At 41.5% G+C, this 21,235-nt stretch overlaps 1 protein-coding gene across 1 annotated transcript; it reads right to left on the reverse strand.

The window, feature by feature from the left end:
• Nucleotides 1-26: 26 nt before the first annotated feature.
• On the reverse strand, nt 27-19,700 carry LOC311190216 (molybdenum cofactor biosynthesis protein 1-like). Its single transcript, XM_084262086.1, has 9 exons — nt 19,533-19,700; nt 14,824-14,988; nt 10,123-10,184; nt 8,709-8,820; nt 8,296-8,408; nt 7,508-7,618; nt 6,046-6,166; nt 4,545-4,607; nt 27-105 (listed from the first exon to the last, which is right to left on the reverse strand). Exons 1-8 carry the CDS (start codon nt 19,687-19,689, stop codon nt 4,552-4,554), a joined length of 897 nt encoding a protein of 298 aa, XP_084118212.1. The 5' UTR covers nt 19,690-19,700; the 3' UTR covers nt 27-105; nt 4,545-4,551.
• Between the last annotated feature and the right edge of the window lie 1,535 nt (nt 19,701-21,235).

Genomic DNA, 21,235 nt, shown 5'->3' on the forward strand with positions numbered 1-21,235 from the left:
TTGCTGTCAAAGTCAGCCAATGGCTAAATGCGTGGCCCCACTGTTTTGAATTTGGGGGATTCTGTAGGGCATCTTGGCACAGTGGGATTGATGTCAATTCAGGCTCTGGGGGAAAAAAAGAAACCCGACGTGAGAATACATCTTAGTACCTGGAAGGCTAAGCTAGGTCTGCAGTGGTTGCAAACCCTGTCAGAGCACTACTTGGGACTGTCTGCATTGCAAAAACCTCAGTAAGCCTGCAACCATCCACTTTGTTCTTCAAGCTCCTTCTCTTCTCTCACCAGTTCCCTGCATTTGCTGGTTTGCTATTACAAACCCCAACACTCAAAGCGCTTATTTCAAGGTCCCTGCCAAGAAGAAACAACTTGCTTTCAAATAGTATCAACACTTCTTAAGAGAGAGCAGCCAAGAAAGCTTACAGGAACATCAGTTCTGAAGAACAGCAAGTTACAGCAATCTCAGCATCCATTTGAGATTGTCCCAGCACCAGTCATCCTTCAAAAGCCTGGGGTGAGGTGGTGGTGGTGATAGAAAGGCAGAGTTGAGAATCCTAAAACCCCTTCTCCCCAGACAGGCAGCTGCACTTCTCTGCTTTCATCTTCTTCTGCAGCAAAGGGTGAGGACAGCAGGGACAGTGTTGCATCTGCACTGTCTACAAGCTCAGAGGGTGGTTCTGTGGTGGGAACCTTGCTTACTACTGCCAGCTCTTTCCATGTTAATGACAACTGAAGTTTAAGCACTGGAAAAAACATGCTCCTGTCATTGACAGATAGGTTTTAAATCTACTCAGAAGTATGTTCCAAGTCGAGCTGGCAGGGGACCCAGCTGGCAGAGAGGTAGTAAGCCCTCCTGCCCCTTTTCACCATTTAATCCCTTGGTTTTGGCACTTGTACGGGGCTAAATGCCAAGTGTCAAGACAGAAGGAGTCTCTTTCACATATAAGTGTTGTGTTTTCTAAGTAAAGAGAAAGCAGCATAGAGGTAAGTGCCCAGACCCTACTTTAATAGCCTCATTGATAAGCATATTTCTCTTTTTTTTTTTCTTTTCTTTTTTATTGGAACTCCTCAGCTCTTTGCTCTGAGAAACTCTGAGTTAAACTTTACTCAGTAATATCCTTCGGTAGCTCCAATATTCCTAAATTTTCAGACAGCCCACAGGTAAGTCAAAGTAGCTTCCTGACCCCTCTGCACCTTGCTGAGCTACACCTCTACTGCCCAGACCTACAGCTATTGCCTTGGACTATACGCATGACGCACGAACAACCTCATGGCTGTGCATCTTCTCTTCCTTGTTAGTCCCAGCATCTGCTATAACAAGACTTCGTGCCCTCTTTATCCAGACTACCCTCCAAATGTTGATCTGAAAATGCCCATTACTGCAGCTTAAATTAGACATAGATTTCATTTTATTAAAATCACTGTGCTCTAAATTCAGGCAAAGGTGTTTTTATCTACAGCTGGTGGCCCAGCCAATAAAACTAAGATCCCTGCAAGGTAATATGCTTACCCGCAGAGGAAAGCGACTAAATGGACATAAGCTTTTTGAGTGCTTTAGAAGAAAGTTGTACTTACTCCTCCTTTCTTTCCCTCTCTCTTTATCCAGTGGTGCCTAACCAGAATATTCCTTTTCAAACCCAAGGAACTCAAGGTTCTTCTGGATTCCTTGATCAGCTTTAAGGCCGAAGCTAAACCCTGCCAAGGTGTCTTGTCTTCAGGAGAAGCTGGACTGCAAAGCCAGACAAGTACTTGCTTCCACAAGGTAAACATGCATGGGAGGGAGCAGGGAAGATGTGTAGGGTTTGCTCAAGTGGCCACATCCAGTAATGCATGCAAAGGACCTTTACTTTCCCTAACAACCTACATTTCCTTCAAGTTGTACCTAGTTATCTTCAACCAAATTGCTCATATACCTCCAAAAAAAGAAAACTTTTCAACAGGAATATATATACTAGAACCAAAACCACCTGACAATCTCCTTACTCTCTATTACTGCACCTAAAACTTAATTGTGCTAGCTTCCAACTAGAAAAATCCCAGGGGAAGGAGGGGTGGGAAGAAGGCAGGAGATACTTAAACAAAGAAGGAAATTCCCATAACTGAAGTGAACCCATGAGAAGAACAACCTGCCAAAAAGAATATTTTGATTAAGGGAAATAGGATACAAACCATAAAGCAAAGGATCAGACAACAGCAGTGCAAGGGAAAAGCCAGGTTTGTCTTACTGGGACTAGCAAAATCAATTAGTGATTTCCACAGCATTCATTAAGTTTCATTAAATTAATTCCATACGTGCACCCCACAACCCCCCCACTGACTGCTTGCACGCCAGCATTATTTCAAGTTTCTAAGTAATTCAAAACACAATTAGGAAATCTCCTAACAATTCCCCATGTGTCGCAGTAGGATGCTCTTCACTCATCTCCAGTCTCCCCACTGATGCGGTGACTGCCAGTCGTTAGTCTCAAAGGGACATGGAGCAGTTGAGGGTGGGACCTGGACAGGCTGCCACTTTCTGTATGTCAGACAATGCTGAAGCACTTTTCAAAAGGAAATTGGGTGGATCTGATCTGTAGACATCCAAACACTGCTATGAATGCTAACTTTGCAGTGCAGAGATTCTTTCAAAGGCATCTTGAAAGAGGTCCCAGTGAGCTGTCAAGAGTTTTAATAGAGTATTTTTCATTTTATAAAAAAAACCCCAACAAACCAAACAGTTTTCCTCTTGCAGCAAGTCAGTATGCACTTTACTTAAAGGTTCCTCTTTCCCCTTTTCCTGGAACACTGTAGCACTGGCCAAATACAAAAGAGTAAAAGCAAACTGAGAGGGATGATATTGCACCACTGAATCCATTCACTTTAAAACTAACATGGAAAACGACAGCCCTTTGCGGGGGTGGGGTGTGTCTGTGAGTGTCAAATGAAAAATATTCCAGTGAAAACAAAAACTATGTTAAAAGACCTCTAAAGATCCCATTTCCCAATAAAGGCAACAGAAGTATAAGCAATAGAACCTTGGTCTAAAAAAAAACCAAAAAAAAAAGCAGTTATTTTAACCATCTCTATCAAAGACCTGAAAATCAATGCATGTTACCCTTCCTTCCCCAGCAAGGGTACCCTTTCTAAAAGCTCCATTTTAATCTGCACAGCAGTTAACTTGCATCAATAAGGAGATGAGAGTTTGGGTTTGAAACATGATGTTTAATCACTTCCACCCCTGCTGCACTTTTTCTCCTTTTGTTGATTGAAAAGAACAATAGAACAACTTCCCTTTAGTATCACTGTACTAACTCATGCAATCATTTCTTTAAGTCTAAAGAAGGAAAAAGGTCTTGGGAAGATAAAAATACTGAAGAGTGTCCAGAGGAGGGCAGTGGGGATGGTGAGGGGTCTGGAGGGAAAGACTGATGAGGAGAGGCTGAAGTCTCTTGGTTTCTTCAGCCTGGAGAAGAGGAGGCTGAGGGGAGACCTCATTGCAGTCTATGGCTTCCTGACAAGTCGAAGGGGCAGGTGCCAATCTCCTCTCTTTGGTGACCAGTGACAGAACCCAAGGGAACAGTATGAAGCTGTGACATGGGAGGTTTACGTTGGATGTTAGGAAGAGGCTCTTTACTGAGAGGGTGGTGGGGCACTGGAACAGGCTCCCTGGGTAAAGGGTCACAGCACCAAGCCTGACCAAGTTCAAGAAGTGTCTGGATTATGCCCTCAGTGACATTATCTGGCTTGGCTGACTCTGTGTAGAGCTGGGAGTTGGGCTTTTAATGATCCTTATGGGTTCCTTCCAACTCAACATATTCTAAAATGGTTATCTTACAAACCAGGGAAATGTAGGCATGGCCTGTAAGGAAGATGGGAGGTAAAGGAGAATGCCAGCAGTGCCACATTGCTTATGAATAGAGCTTTCAAGCAGAAGGGGGAGTTAGCAAACATCTTCAAAAGACACAATGAAAATAAAGGGGTTTGGTCCACAGGGCTGGTCAGATACCAGATATTAGTTTAGTTTCCACGGTTATGTTCTGAGACTGTAGCAATAAGAGGACATTTCAAAAGAATGAACCCCCAGGTTTCAGATTCTGAAGTAGTAGTGAGCTGGGAAAGCTTGCAGTTCTGTCAGGTTACTGGCTCTTATCCCAGGGATAACAACAGTTCATCCTCCATCCTTTAAGTTTAAATGGCAATCAAGCACGTCAATTTCATTAAACTCCCCCAAACTGCCTTCTAAGTTCCTGTATAATTCTTGTTAAGTACAAAGGAAGCAGATAGGAAATAAGATAGGAAAGCTAGTGATCCCTTTGGAAAGGCTGATGAGCTTTCAGAATCAGAGAAAACAAAACCAGTGCTGTGAATCAGAACATTGGATAAGGCTTGGTAGGGACATTAAACCTTTCCTCCTCTTCCACTTCAGCATGTTAACCACAACCGCCTTTTAAGCAACCCATTTCTTTGCCTAAACTTAAGCCAGAACCAAAAGGTTAGATTCAAAAGCCCAATCCACTCTGCTCCCAAAAGACAAAACCCAAACAAAATCATTGTATATTTATTACGTACTGATTTGTCACCCACCAATCAGGATCATTGGCCGGTTTTTCATCTGGGAAATGTTAAACATGCCTAGAAATAAAATAAGGAACACATAAAAATCCTAGCTTTTTAGGTTTTAAGTCATACATCTGGTTTATGTATTTTGTTTTCTGCCCTTCACAGTGCAACCTCCATGTTAGGGATCCTAAACTCAATAAAGGAGGAGGGCTTTGTGATATTTAAAATGATTGCTGCCATAGTCTTCAAGGATCCAGCTGCTGTGGGTCCATCACACAGTAGAGCCCTTTCCCAGAAAGCTTTCCATGATCTGAATTACAGTCTACCTACTACAGGACTCAAACAACTTGGGACTATCTTGCTTCTTAACAATAGTGTTTAACTGCACTAGTTCTACGGATAAGCTGTTAACAGCGTTCCAGTTCAAGGAAGTCTAAATCACAGGGTCAATACTGGGTTTTACATAAATTGTAAGAAGAAAGACAATGTCAGGTAAATGCTGCTGATGGCAAAATGCCTTTACTAGAGGGGAAAACCTACAGTTCTTTCTCCTTGTAGCTTTTCCAAATCAGAAATGAATGGTCTAAAAAGAAATGGAACCAACACCTCCACCCCTTCCCTTGTGTTTGCAAGGCACTATTTTATCTGGGGCAGATCGATGTCCTTTGCAAGTTAGTCTATGTTTAGGTTTAAAAGCTTCATTTAAATTCATTTTATATATTATGGAGGAAAAAATAAAAAAAAAAAAAGGAGAGAGAAAAAACCCAACTGCTTGTAATCTGGCAGAATCTGCAAGAGAACAAAAGGGCCAAAGCATTCTTTTAGTGTAAAGGGGACTCCTCCATGATCATAAAGCCAGTTTGTGTCCAAGAGGTCAGCATTCCCAGCTGCAGCCAGGTTACAGTAACACAGTTGGGTTCAGATGTGACTGAAATATAGTCTGTATCAATATAAATTCAGAAAAGACTAATACAAGCCTGAGGATGCAACTGCATCATCACAGGCCTTGTGTCATGACCTTATGCAGAGCACTAGATGAGTGGCTTCAAATTTCTGCATGCTCAAAAAGAGATTCATCACTTCTAGAAACGTGTTAACACAGTAGTTGGACCGACAGCTCAATTTAGCTTTAGTATTTCTTTTACTACAAACTAAGTTTAAGGAAAAAAAGGATCCAATGCAACTCCATCAAATTTTGCTTAGCTTTACAATATTTGCATCTCGTTGAAGACAGCAGTTAGACTTTTAGACAATCAGGATTCTAGCTGATATGGAAGGTTAGAAGACTCAAAATTGACATCAATTTTGGGGTAACTGCAGGACTGCTATGTTATTAGCTTTCTACCAGACAATACTGTTATCAGGTGGGAAAATTATTTCTTTAGTTAATACAGCACCATTCAAGAAGCTTTTCCTTCTTTTTCCTGGCAAGCCAATATGTCCCACAGCAGTACCAGGACATTTTTTCCCCCTTGTTGGTCCTGTAATTTCTCAGGTACAAAAAACATACCAGCATGCTGTTTCTTTTTTCTGCCCACTGCTGCTCCAATGACTTGAATCAGCTCTTCCTCTGAGGCACCTGACCGTAGGTGATCTCTCAAGGACACTTCTGAATTCCCAAAAAGGCACACCTGCAGCCAACCAATGTAAACAAAAAAGAGGAGAAATAAGAGAATAAAATAATAATTGAGCAACCAAGCTGGTGAAGGATCTAGAGCACAAGAACTATGAGGAGCAGCGGAGGAAACTGGGGTTGTTTAGCCTGGAGAAAAGGCAGCTCAGGGGAGACCTTACTGCTCTCTGTAAACTGAAAGGAGGTTATAGCCAAGTGGGTGCTGGTCTCTTCTCCCAGGTAACAAGCAATAGGACACGAAGAAATGGCCTCAAATTGTACAGGGGAGGTTTAGATTGGATATTGGGAAAAACTTCTTCACTGAAAGGGTTGTCAAGCAATGGCATGGGCTACCCAGGGAAGTGGTTGAGTCACCATCCTTGGAGGCATTTCAAAGATGACAGATGTGGTGCTAAGGGACACGGTTTAGCGGTGAACTTGGCAATGCCAGGTTAATGGCTGGACTCGATGATCTCAAAGGTCTTTTCCAGTCTAAACAATGGTATGAGTCTAAATGGCTTTTACAGGTATTTCATACTAACCTCAGAGTAAAGAGCTTTGAAGAGGCCTATCCTATTCAAGAAAGACAGTGTTTACAGAGACTGTTTTCTTTATCTCTCTTCATGCACACACATAGCCAGCCTCGGATGTTTATGTAATCTAAGCTCATTGGGCCCTCAGGCTGCCTTGGTCATCTGACATTAGACAGCAGCACAGCTGTTGTCAGTATCAGGTGACAACAAGTAAGCGCCAATTTTTAATTGAAAACTTTTAATTTTCCCCCAGAAACTGCCAGTTTCAACGTGGCAGGAAATGGTTGTCCTTCCCTTTTCTACAGCCGTCAAGCAACATACAGTCTGTTCTTGAAAGAAGAGAGTTACAAGATGATGTTTGGTGAAACGAGAGGGGAGCGTTGTGGAACTCAGAAGCCCAAGCCCTCCCAGATGTTTGCATCCCTTCTTAATGGGAAATCATCTGCTTGTCACATGTTTAAGATGATTTTGAATCAAAGATTAAAATAAATGTTTATATTTACTGGCCTTGCAACCATGTTTTACAAGTGAAGTTAACTATGTTAGCAAAACAGAGAAACTAAAATCAGGTGATGTAACATCTCCCTAACAGCCCTATAAGCTTGACAAAGAACACACACAGGATAAACAGGAATTAGCTGGTAATAATTATGCGTCTTCCTATCCTACTTTACATCCCAGCTACTTTTGGTGGGGGCAGGAGGGATGTTGGACCAGATGATCTTGAGACGTCCCTTCCAACCCCTATCATCCTGTGATTTTAAGAGCAGAATTTCAATGCTACTTTCACAGCCTGAAAGCAAAGAGAAACATGTTTCACTACTGACCTTTAAGTTCCCATCTGCTGTTATCCTCAGACGATTGCAGGATCCACAGAAGTGCTCTGACATGGAGGTGATAAAGCTGATTTGTCCCTGGAAATGTGGCACTTTATAACTCTAAAGAAATGCAAAAGTGAAAGGAAAAGAGTCAAAATATAGACTAATTTTTAAAGCTCCATTTGCCCAGGGACAAGATGACATTTTTTACACAGATTTTTCTTCAGTTCTAAGGTCACACGAGAAATATAAAGCAAAATCAGCTTTCCCAGGGATTCCAGTCTGTTCTTCCCCATTCCTGGAAATTCACAAACTTGTTAAATGTTTGCTCTTGTAGCTATCAACTGACAGGCGAGCCTAGTAGGCATGTTCTTACCCAGGCAGCCATGAGCCACAGATCCATGCAGGCTGTAATTGCCCCATGTGACATTGCAGGCTCTAAAGCGATACTGTTACTTCACTGAAAGACTGTTTCATCAGGCGTGGCAATGTGCAGTCATAGGCAGAGATTGACAAAAAGATCAGAAGCTGCAAATACAGGATACAAACCTGCCATTCTTACATCTCATCAAGGCATCTAATAAACACGTATTTCCAAAGGTAAAGAAGGTGTCAATGATTGGTGTTTAGTAAGAGTCAAACCACACGTAGACAGCTTGACCAAAATCCTACAGTTACTACAAAGAGTATTTTCTACTTTGTCAAATATGAGTGCTGGACTTGACTTGGGAGAATGTGAGGATTTGGGGCAGGGAAAGAATGGGGACACATTTCACATGTTCTTTGCCTAACCCCACCTTGGCTGTGCTGGAAGTTTCGCAGGGCAATTTTTCCAGTTCAGGCCATTGCTGTTTAATTGTATCAAGCATTTCTTTGTAGCTCACCATCTTCTTGAAGTTCCATTTATTGCCTAGAGTTAACAAAATCAGCATAGCTTTAGACTGTGATTATTTAATTACCAAAGATCCAACTTCTCAGTTTGCTCCATAGGTGTCCCAGCCCCCACTAATCTTGATATTAATCCTTTTCCAGTTTATCCAGGGAAAATAAAAGACAATTTGTAGAAAGATACAAGAGAAAACTTAAGGCAATTCCTAATTCCCTAAAGAGCTCACCAAAACTCCCAGAGACAAGCCCACAGGGTAACTAACCCCCAACTAGATTCACCTATGCCCAAGGCACATTCCTTGCCAACAGCAGGCCTGCTTACCATCAAAGGGCATGTATTCTATGAACCGCACATCAAGGGGCAGATCCTTTGTGAAATCCACAAAGCCCAGCAGTTCATCCTCATTGAAGCCTCGCATCACCACACAATTTACCTGCAGGAAAAGCAGACACATGAAATTAGTGGACAGAAAACTTCCTTGCCTCTTAAACAAGATTTCATGGTCCTTGCAGGAGGCAACATATAATGAAGATTTATTTATTTATGTGGAAAGAAAAGATCAGAAGACAAGCTGGCAGGACTGCAGTGGTATAGACAAGAATTTCTGCCAAACTCGCCTGTAATTTTTTGCATCCAACCTAAGTAAGGTTGTTAAGGTTACCTTGCTAAATGGAAAAGTACTGAAAGCTAGGTAACAAAAGCATCATCTTACCCATGTAAGGTATGACAGTTTTTACTGTCTAAAATGACACCTTCACCCTCCAGTCCTATGTCACATAGCTTCTCTAATGTGCTGGCAGGGTACCCTCTACAGCACTCCTTATAGCAGATCAGAGGCAAATTCCCCAGAGTAGGAAGTGTTCACAGCACGCTCCATGACCATAGGCTGCAGGCCCTGCCTTCTTCCAAGAGGAGGTTAAAACTAAGTTTTCTGCACGTTTCTCACAAACAGTATTTACATTGGAGCCTCAGGTCCTCAGTGTTTTATCTGAAGAACAACACGTAGCTTTGCAGTTGCTAAAACACCCTGTTAGCCAGGCAGACTTGTATCCAAGCATCTTGAATTCTTAAAATCTTTCAGGAAAGCCTAAAACCAAGTTTAATTTCAAGTTACGTTTTTCATAGCTCTATAACCTAAACCACTTACACATTATAGATCTTCCAAAACACCAGCGAAAGTGAAGGGAACCACAGCGGCAGGACTGCAACCAGCTGAGTTAGGGTGAAGTTTCACATTACAGCGAAGTTTGTCTATCTGCACCCTAGAGGACTACCCCCCTCTTTCCCTCCCTCTCACACCAGCACTCATCAGAGTCTGCTGCAAGCAGTCAAAGGAGATAAACCAGGAGAAAATGAAGATCTTTCTGCAGGGTAGCTTTCTGCCTGTGAACTCCCTTGGCCAATTTCACAGCTGGATCAGACAAATGCCAAATCAATCGAGGGGCTGGGAAGAGGCAAGTACAGAGCCAGGACCACCCTGCAGCCTGCAGCCGGGCAGTCGATGGGCTATGTTGCCATATGAACCTGTACACTTGGCTGTGCAAGAGGATTATGAATTACCCCCACTGCCTCTTGATGTGACCTTCAATCCACTACAATTTTTCTTCACTTTTAGTAAAAGTCATTCACAAGGCATATAGGGCGAAGAATAAATTCCTCATCAGGTGGGCTGTACCTTTTAATACAATGTATGGTCAAACAGAACAGTTTCAGAGTAAATAAACACCATCTTTACCTTAACAGGACGGTAGCCAAGTTCAGTGGCTTTGTGGATTCCTTCCATTACCTTGTGAAAGCCTAAGATATAAAAATAATAAAAGCTTCTTTTTCTTGTTGAAAACAGAATCCAAAAGGAGGTTATTAAGTACATGACAAAAAGATGACAAATAAAAAACGAATCAGATTCAGTAGTCAAGGCTACAAGTAAGAAGATCCATAAGTAAAGACTTAAGAGTCTTCAAGTCTACACACACCCTCCACACCTGCCCCAGCTGCCAAGTGTTACTGTGGTCAAGTCACTGAGATTCATTTTTTTAACTGGTATTTGAGTAGTCAAAAATACTGGTATGCTTTTCTGCATCTTTGGACAGACCTGTATCATCACAAAACGATTCTCCACTTCCCCATTGTCTCTTCTTAAAGGAAGCAGAGACTATCTGTGAACTGCCTCCAGATGCAATGAAGAAAAAATAATAAATTAATGTTTCTTCGATAATGGCACATGCATCTTTGCTAAAAGGGCAGAATCACACTGTTCTGAATCTGACAGCAATGCTGCTAAGTGAATTTTAAAAGGTTCTTTCTAGACTAGTGTGTTGAGGGCCGTGGGATTAGGAGGTAACAAGAGCTGCTCGATGCCCTGCTCATCCCTGGCTACAGATGTAACTGGCTTCCCAAAGGTACCACCTACCCATTACTCTGAAGATCCCAGGCAGCATTTTACGTCATCATTTTTATGCCTAAACATATAAAATTGGTAAGCACAATGTGGCTGGGATTAGAGAATTTAGGAAAGCAATTCAGTTGGCCTTTGACCCTTGGAAACAAATGAAAGATATTGAAAACTGCAGCGACTTCAAGGAGTGAAGTGCCCAGCCTCACCCCATCAATTACCGTGGCCTATGCTTGTCAGCTGCTCCTGGAGTATCTTCATGCCTACACGTACCTCAAATTTGGAAGAAAAATAAGGCACCAACACAAGTCTGGAATTCCAAAGGCCTTTAGGAAAGCCTCTTAATCATCTCATTCAAACCACACCTTCTGTCAACTTTAAACGAAGCTAAGACCTTTCATCGAGATATCCATTTTAGATCTGACATACTACTCCTTCTCTGCCACACTCAGCAGCTGGCAGAGAAACAAGGTGACCACACCAAAATAAGGTCAGCAAGCTTCCGAGCTCTGGGAGCATGTTCCTGGTGAGTGGGCATGCTCAGCCCCCGGCCTACAATTGTGAAGGTCTCTCCTGCCCTGTCAGGTATGAGGTGAAGTTCCCTTCCTGTTCTGCTCACTAAATTCAGGTGTGAGAGACCAAAAAGCACTGTATGAAATCATAGCTTTGGAAGAAGGAGCTCAATCTTCAACAGCAAATACTTCACACTTGCTGGCAAAAGGGCAGTATCTTCCAGAAACTTGTGCTGAGAATCCCTGGAGTCATGTATTTTTCTGTGTAGGTCCATCATCCCGCTTTCTCTCTCCCTTATCTACCAGAACTAAGACTCTCAAGTGAGGAGATCAGACCTTCATTAGTCTGTAGGTGCTTTCCCAGAAATAACTCAATAATATTCTTTGCATGCTTAATATTGGAGGTGCTCAAGATCAGAGAAAAGGGAAAGGAAAAAAAAAAAAAAGACAATTTTCACTTAACTGCTTTCTGGTTGGCAAAGGGTCATTATAAAGCACAGACATAGGGAAGCAGAAGATGCTAACCATCCTACACGCAGGTCCTAACCCTAGTCCTGACTGCAAAAAGACAGGTAAAGGGCAAGCAGGAGAGTACACTATCACACTTCTCCTTCACAACCTGCTTGTCTTACATGCGTCCAGGAAGTCTGCAGCACCAGTGGAAGCTTTTATTCTAATTAAGCAAGTTCACAAGCTGAATGTGGCAACAGAGATAATGATACACTGCTGTTACCACATCCCCGAGCCACAAATGGGATCAAAAAGCTCTGCAACAACTCAGAAAAGCTTATGTACAACTTCAGGATTGCAGAGAGGTGAGACTGAACTTAACTAAAAAGGCCAAGAAGCACTCATTAGCAGGCAGCAGCTCAAAATCTCTGCATGTTTGAATACCTGTTGTGCCTGGGCTCAGCTTGCTGTAGAGGAAGCTTGAAGTGCATCTAACTCAATGTCCTTCCCAGTTCTGCCTCCTACCTCCTGCCAAGCTAGCACAAAAGTGTGGTTTAGAGCAGCTATCAAAAATCTGTACAAACAAAACAGGAGCAAGCTATTCTGGTTGACAACAATTTTTGAGCTTGTTTCCACTAAAACATTTTGGGGGCAAAGTGATTTTTTAAAATACAAAATCTGTTATGACAACATTTCAAAATATTAGAGCAGAAATGAATATTAGACAACACTGTGTCAGGAAATATTGTCAAGGTAAGAAGTTCCCTATGTTTTTGTCTGATGTTGCAAAATGACAACCCTTCTCATCTTCCACCCAATGAAAAATTTCAGTGTTTTAATATTTTTCAGTTTCTGCTGAAATCCTAACTTTAGCCAACTTGAAAGCACGGAGAACCTTAAGAAACTTCCAGAACATTCCTATGTGGGACAACACCTCTCAACTTTTAATCCTTACATAGTCTTCAAACCAGTGTTTAAAGACTAAATTACAGTACAATATTTTCTCATTTTCCTTCTACTGAACAAAAAAGGGACATGCCATGAAACAGGTTAGACTGGCTACCTGCAAGGAAATACTTCTTATTTGCTCACCCCTTTGAATGCAGCAGATGGGGAGAAGTAGAAATGTTACGGTGCTCTAATGTGCTTTCATGCATCAGGGAAACCTCTGATCATCTCAGTTATTCCCGCTATCCCAGCAACCATCTGGGAATAAAAGCAGGTGCAACACAAGTCACCTGTTCCAAAGATATAAAATTCCAGCCCTTTCTTAAGGGCTAGAATGAGTTTCCAGGGGAGCAGAAAAATTGATTCCAAACTTCTTGAGTTCCTGATTAGCTCCATAATCAGATGCCTCCTTTACTTTCCACAGAAGTTACCAGCTTGTAGGAATCTAAGACCAAAAGTCCCTCTCACCTTAACAGAGCTATATCTTGTCGCCTCTGGAACTGCCACAGGAGACAGGGTAGCACAGTAGGGCAGGCACTGTATTTTCTGCTCATTCCATACTTGGAAATCTCCTATTAAATAAAAAAACCCTCAAAAACAATTTTAAAAAAAGTATTTTTACATAATTTCTGCCCTTAACAAAAGAAAAACCACAACTCAGCATTACTATTTTTAACTGATCTCCACTTGCAAAAAGTTATTTTTAAAAAAATCTATGATTTTGAGACTTTATCCTTTTAAAAAATACTGAGTCACGGAAACTTCTCTGTTCATCCTCTAAGTTATTCAGCTAAGCAACTTCTCTTTATGGTTAAAGACACTTTTATCCCGTTAAAGGAGGAAGAAGGTAACATCTATATAAATAAAAATTACTCTCATGCCCCAATAACTTCTAGTGTACTTTATAGAGAGCACATTCCTAACAGCATCCAAGGAGTTATGAAAAGCTGTAGCCACATAATTCAGGAAGCTGAAGGACCAGGTTTGCCCCCTCAGTAGCAAAAGAAGGGCTTGTTTCCACTGAATGCCCCAAGCCAGGTAATACTGAAATGCAGAGAGCAGAAGGAAAGAGGAAAGTCAACAACTGCTTGCAACCAGATACACCCAGATACTTCTCTGGGAGCCAACTGGGTCATGACACATCCTGATTACTGCAATAGCATACACTGGAAGGATAACGCTCCAGTCAGGTTTATGACAGGAACAGATTTCTGCACCTTGATGCAGAAACATGAAGAGGTGCTCCCAGAGAGACTGTAGACGCAGACACCTTTCTGCACCTGTCAGCAGAACTTTGATTTGATAGTGCAGTGATTCAAACACTGAAATTACCCTTCACAGGATCCCAGATTTCTGCATCACCTTCCCTACGTATATCTTACGTTGTTGCACCACCTCGTGGCTATTCGGAAGAGTTCTCTGAATTAGAAGTTCACAGACTGCCAAACTTAGGTCACTGGATGGAATGATTGATACAAGTTCAAATCAGTTATCCTAAAGCTCATCATGAAGCTGAACTACAAGATGAGCTTTAGGATAATTTTAAACAAGAATCTGTAACACTGGGCATATCCAGGTATTTTCTTGAGACTTTATTTGGAATTACTAGCTCCATCAGAGAACAGTTACAGAGCTAGCACCCCATCTCAGTAACCTCAAGCACAGTTTGTTTATTCTACTATTCCTGCTAGCATTCCCCAAATGTAACTTCTAGAAATTGCCAGTCTTTGTGACAAGAAGTTCAGTTATTTTGGCACTCTCAGCTACTATATCAAGAATATGTTTTCTGAACGGTATTAAAGAACAGCAGCACATGAGACCAACACAAGAATTGCAGAGTCCCCTTGATATCCATGACTAACTAGTAATCTGTGAGTTACTGGCAGCTATAGTCACACTCCCACTGACTATGATGAGTCATACCTTCTACACAAGCTCCAACTAAAGGGCTCTACCTGCCTAAGGGCTGTAGAAAGAAAGAGTCACCATCAAGTAAACTAGTATAGATTACTTTTCCCAGCCTCAGAAGGATAGCAATTCACTCCTCTCCCAAAATAATGGGCTGTGAAAGACCAAACAACTCATAACATTACTGCAAGCATTAAGACAGTTGCATTTGAAGACAAGCCTGTACCTTTCCTCCGCACAATGAACTCAAATTTAGCCGGGACCAAAGTGTCCAGGCTAATGTTAATGGCATTCAGTCCTGCCTCCTTCAGTCGGGGCAGCAGTCTGGCTAAGTTGATCCCATTGGTTGTGACAGCAATGGTTTTCAGCCCTTCTAGCTGGTAGAGTTGACCTAGGAAAATAAAAAGTAAAGAGTGTGTTTTAAAAAGAAGTAATTCAACTGCAAGTTACACAGAAAACTCAAACAAAAACCATCAGTGACGGTGACAGGAAAACATGGACACTTCAGTGCCTCAGCCTTCTGCCAGCTGTATTGGTTTGAGACACCCATTTTAGCACAAGCCCATTTCAAAAAGTACAAAAGAATCTATTGCAAGCAAAACTGGTTATAAAGAACAGCAAAAATGCACACTAAATTTGTTCTCCATATCTTAAGAGAGTAAACAGTTACTTTATTGTTGGAAGGCCTCTGACTTTGCTTACCTTGTCTTCCTCAATCTAGCTTTTGCAAACTCTGTGTTCTGCAGTAACAGTAAGCAGCAAGCCAACCCTTTCACACCTCATACCTGAACTAGCTGCATCCAAAGAGCAACACTTAGCCTGCTATGCTTCACCAAACAACACTTCTAACTCAGAGGTAGTTGCTGGCAGTAGTGACCTTAAACTGCTGAAGGAAATAACACGTATACTCCTAATTAAACAGAAAAAGGTCAAGACCATTATAAAGAATCCAAGGCAACAACATCCAAGGGACAAAACACTTGCACTTGACAGTTGAAGTTACTTCCATTATCCACAGTGCCAACTGAAGTGTCTACACAAGACACAAAAAAATGACTAACACAGTAATACCACGTAAGAAACAGGAAAAACCCCTCATAAGCCACTTGCAGAAGCAGAGACGGGCAGAGTAATTTTTGTTCCTTATTTTGCCTCCTCCCTGCTTTCATAGCCTCCACCCTAATTAGTTGAGAAATATTTGAAGAACCCTTACTCTTGAGGCAACTTTAATTACAGCATGAGTATTTCATAGTCCTTTCCACACTCCCTATTTGCCTCTGTTTGTTCATGTTGATAAGGACTTTACTTCTGCTTTATCTCATTTCCCAGCTATTCTCAAGATATTTACCCTAAGCTGGGCCCAGAACACTGGAATGGGACAAGCTGGGTCACACCAAAGATGCTAAAGCTTACAGCAGCATTTTCCAACACAATAAGGAGCCATGTAAAGACATTGGAACCTGAGATTGTAAGAAAACAACAATATTTACTAAAAACTAGATTTTTTTCTGGTATTCAGCTCTCAAAATTCCTGACCAGGGATAAACTTTTCCTAGTGGATGAGTTCTACTGGTCCAAGTTTGCCAAAAATTACTTAACACTAGCTCCCACCAGAAGCCTAGCCTTTGTGAGAGGATAGGAGACACACCACACCCAGAAGACAGTGTAGGAACATCACAACTTCCTAACAACGCTCAACCTCCTAACAACAGGAAAGGAGGGAGGGGAAGACTAGCTGCCATACAGGTTTCATTGCTAGAAATGTAAAAGGCATAAAAGTCTTGGATGAAACCAAAGCCATGTTGCAGCCTAATATGGAAACAATTAAAAAGCACCAGCTGATTAAGTCAATTAGTGCAGGCAGCAGCTGCTATCAATGCATCTTCTTCCTCATCAGACAGAGCAAGTCACAGGATGAGGCACTGGAAATAGATATGTAGAACCACCTGTAGGATCAAATTGGATAGAAGCCAACTGTGAGAAATTAGAGATTGAGGCTTAAAGCTCAGACCAACAAGTTAAAGAGGACCACTTAAAAGACTCTGCCTTGTTTGTGCAAGCAAAGATGTGGAACATTTGCCGTTGCTTCTTTTCTTGGCTTGATGAACTCTAAGTTATAAAGGGATTAAAGAGAGTTCATAACTTTGTAATTCACCTTGTACCTGTATTGAGCCTGTTTGCTGACCCCGGGTCACTGCTTTGGCAACAATCAGCACAAGCCAAGGTAACAGATAACATTATCAAGCAGAAAAGGAAACAGAACAGATGCTATACAATTCAATTGCATGAAGCTAGAGCTTGTCTGTCAGGCTCAAGCCATCAAGTAAACCCTTTTACATTTACTTTTTCCTTTTGGATTAGGAGCATCTCTTTAAATACAGAAGTTTCTTAATTATTCTCCTCCAATCACTTCCTCAATTGCACTTCTCCTGATTGAGACCAGAAAAGGTAAGCGTATCTCCTGATAGATGAATTAACAAATCTACCCTGCACCACTCATTCTTGAAATGGGTATGTTGTTATACAGAGTCATCCAACTGTCCACCCCCTGTCCCATGGAAAACAGTCTTGTCAGTGGAGATGTATACCTCTCAGACTGTTAATAATAAACACCTATCACACAGTTTATACCTGGTGCTATTTTAAACTTCGAGTATCCCAAAGGAAATGGATTCTATATTCTACTATTAGCTGCTTCACAAAAGTCTCTAACATTTTTTGGCAGTCATTTTTTCATTGAAACAACAAAAAAAAATTTGAACTTGATTATTAGGAGAATACAGTGATAGCACTCCAGCATGTATATTTTTTGAACATTACTAGTATTTCACAGACCATTGGTGGTTACGAGAAAGGTTTGCTGAAAACATACCTAACTTAAATCTTAACCCTAATTCAGCACCTGAAATAATGCAGTCAGCTTCTAGAAATTCAGTTCAATTCTATCTCAGCTCAAACAAGTACATTGTGCTAAGATGGCTTTAATAAAAGGTGCTGAACTCAAATTCTGCAGAAGACATTTTTGGGCTTGTTTTCCTTTCAGTGACTTCTCCCATACTTGTTACATGCAGTCTATTTAGTTTTAAGACTCTTATCTTCATCCCAAATTTGTGCACCATAAAGTAACACCAAGTTCTGAAGACAAAAAGTGTTTATAGACTTATTTTGCCAATTTTCATTATGCCATAGGAAAAAAACCCAAACAGCCAAGCTAATACAAACTCATGACAGAATAAGCTAATGCAACAGCACAACCACCCTAACATCCATTACTTTTACCTCAAGATCTCCTGTTATCCATTAAAATGATCACTATGAGTCTGTCAAAGTTTAGCAGTGAACAAGACACGCAGAATAATGAAAGCCCAGTGACTGAAGAATGAGATCTGTCCACCTCTTTAAGCCACAGAAATAAGCCTTTGGGAATTCTATCACTGCAGTAAAACAACCAACCAAACCAACCTTTCTATCCTTTCAAAATCAATACTTCAGAATTGCAGCAACATGATAATTATTTTGCAGTGACCTGGATGTTACATCCTTCACATGTGAATAGCTGTGTTGAGTATAAAAACCCATCAGCTACCACTGATAAATCAAAAAGGTGCATAGGCTAAGAAAGAAAGTTTGGCAATGAATTGATGATATTCTTGATTTCAACTCATTTTCATGCTCATACTATATGCTGAACTGGAAAGCTTCACTGTATTTTAAAGTACAACCTGTTTTATAAATGTGTTCCCATTTTGGCTGGCAGAGGCCACCTATTACTTCTAGAAATCAAGGATGTCACTTCAAAGAAACAGGTATCTTGAAAAGCACATAGCTTTCTCAATCCCCCAGAAAACTCCAACGTATAATGCACAGGCAAAATGCCCTAGAGAATGGTATTCCTGAGCTCCAAAATGATGCAGTTAGCACAATTTCAGAATTCCTCACAACCAAGGTTCAAGGCAACCCAGGCCAGCTTGCTCTAGACGTAATTTTTCCAGCTATAGCAGGTCAGGTCTACATACTACACTGTTCTGCTGCTTCCTTTGGAAAAGACCATAAATGTCTTCCAAACCCTGAACAAAACCGAACTGGTTTCTGCACCAAAGCTCAGTGTATCAGTGGGCAGTTACTCTACTTTCAAGACTCCCACCTTCCATATTAACCCTTTCTTATAAGACTACTTATAAGAGTATACATGCAGAAATGGATGAGTTTAGTCACTTTCAATACCCCAAAGAGCACCTATGTAGACAGCCCTAATTGAACACACTGACGCTACACAAAGCAATTGTAAATGTCTACAACATACAAGATTTTGGACAGGAAAAAAAGCCCCTGGCTCAAGAAAAACACTGGCACAGCCAGTCAACACAATACCTATTAAAGGAGATAGACTTCTAAAAATTACCCAGTAATTTATTTTCCATTGAAGTAATGGTCTTCATTAATAACTATAAAAACATAGTAATTTCCACCATTCCTTACTAAATGCTGACAAATGACTTCTGTTATCAAGGAAACAAACCAGAAAACACAAAAACAAACACCGCCCCTGAAAATTCAAGAGGAAAACCTCTTTTCTTTGTGAGCACCTATCAGCTGTTCCTCCCCAGCAATGACCTGGTCACAACAGTTCTTGAGTTTTCACCCCAAGGCTGCATTATTGATGCTATTCTAGTAGATGTTGAATGGAAAAACAATGCTAAGTTCAGCTGTTATAATATGAAAGACACCTAAGTTTCATCCAAGCAGGAGAGCAGAACTGAAAGCTTTTTGAGTGGAACTATCTTGCATTTCACAACATTTGGAAAAAACACCACCATCTGATGTGTAACTACTCTTTAGGTTGCTGGACTGTATTGGTAAATAGTTCTAAGTGCAGCTCTTGGATCAATATACAGCAAGTCACTTTGAAGCACACTGTATTTATTGGGAACTCACCCACAATATCAACCACATCGGGCCGGATAAGTGGCTCTCCTCCTGTCAATCGGATCTTCTCCACACCTTCTTTCACAAACAGCCTGGCTAGGGTGATTATCTCCTGAGCAGTAAGTAGCTCTGATTTAGGGGTCAGCTGAACACCTTCCTCTGGCATACAATACTGACCTGAAACAAAGAATACAGAAGTACATGGGGGAAAATTACCCAGCAGCAATCTAATATTGATGAGCAAAAATGCAACGCATGCAACTGTCTTTAATGGATGTCAAACGACTGTACTTTTCTGAAATGCAGGTAAGACCATACACCACATCTTACAAGCAGCCCCCTAACACTTTTCAGTTTTCCTTCAAGACACAAGACCTACTTGATAGGTCTCAAAATTACAATGGATCCACTTTGGAAGGAGAGCTGATCTTATTTCTATGCTATCTGCATTTCAAGAGAGACACCAAACTGAACTGGCAAGCTCTAGGACATCGCTACTGTCCAGGTTTCAGCTGGGATAGAGTTAATTTTCTTCCAAGTAGCTGGTATAGGGCTGTGTTTTGGATTTAGTAGGAGAATAATGTTAATAACACACTGATGTTTTAGTTATTGCTAAGTAGTGCTTACACCAAGTCAAGGACTTTCCAACTTCTCATGCCCTGCCTGGAAGAAGGCTGTAGGTGCACAAGAAATTGGGAAAGGACAGCCAGCACAGCTGGCCCAAACTGGCCAAAGGGTTATTCCATAGCATATGACATCATGCTCATTATATAAATGGTGGGGGGGAGCTGACTGGGGGCAGTGATCACTGCTCAGGGACAGGCTGAGCATCGGTCAGCAGGTGGTGAGCAACTGCATTGTGTATCACTTGTGTCCTATATTCTTTTATCTTTATTTTCTCTTCCTTTGCTGTCCTGTTAAACTGTGTTGTTTTTTTTTTTTTTAACAGGCGACTTTTACCTTTTTTCCCGAATTCTTTTCCCCACCCCACTGGGGGCAGAGGGAAGGAGTGAGCAAGCAGCTGTGTGGTGCTTAGTTCAAGCTGTCTAGGGTTAAACCATGAGAGCCATGAACTTTGCAGATGTAATCGTGGAAATACCTAGTATGAGCTCTCATGCTTATCACACACTTTGGGTACGGCATACAAACCTCCACAAGCACCATCAGCCAAACCATGCCAAATCTGATGGAAGATTGGTCACACCCACCTGTGTCTGGCAGATCCCTTCACTTGCTCCTGCTTCCCCATTCCACCAGCACCTCAGCCCCAAATCGCTCTCTATCTATCCGTTATCATTACTTTGTCAAGACAAGAAAGAGCACAGGGCCCACACCACAGTAAGTGCTCTCGCTCGGTTCCTGGCCTTTGCACAATAAGAGATCTGTGCAAGGAAGCAGACACACTTACACCTGAGGTTGCATTTCTCGGTCAAGGAAATTCGCAGGTAGTTGTGCTGACGCCCAAAGCTGTCTGTCAAAAAAGCAGAGAAGGGAGCAGCATGTTCCAGTAAAAAGCGTCCTCTTCCTGAGTTTTGCAATTCCTGTAATGAAAACAAGTGAGTGCTGAATATTTGAATAATCTTCCTATCGACTTGTTGTGTAAACATTAACTTTGAACCCCACTGGTAATTATTATTCCACTCTTCCCCACAGGGACAGCTGCACAAGAAAAGCCCACCACTTTTCTTCATGGCCAAAACTGGCCACTGGTT

Source organism: Gallinula chloropus, assembly GCF_964237585.1.
Source record: "Gallinula chloropus genome assembly, chromosome: 3".
Taxonomy (NCBI): domain Eukaryota; kingdom Metazoa; phylum Chordata; class Aves; order Gruiformes; family Rallidae; genus Gallinula; species Gallinula chloropus.

What these genes read in the sequence shown, in the direction of transcription:
- LOC311190216 (XM_084262086.1), bottom strand. Translation starts at nt 19,689, where the DNA reads ATGCCAGAGGAAGGTGTTCAGCTGACCCCTAAATCAGAGCTACTTACT. An exon ending in CAGCAGATGGGAACTTAAAG is followed by an intron (nt 6,167 to 7,507) that starts GTCAGTAGTGAA and finishes GGTTGGCTGCAG; the next exon opens with GTGTGCCTTTTTGGGAATTC. An exon ending in AAAAAAGAAACAGCATGCTG is followed by an intron (nt 4,608 to 6,045) that starts GTATGTTTTTTG and finishes TTTTATTTCTAG; the next exon opens with GCATGTTTAACATTTCCCAG.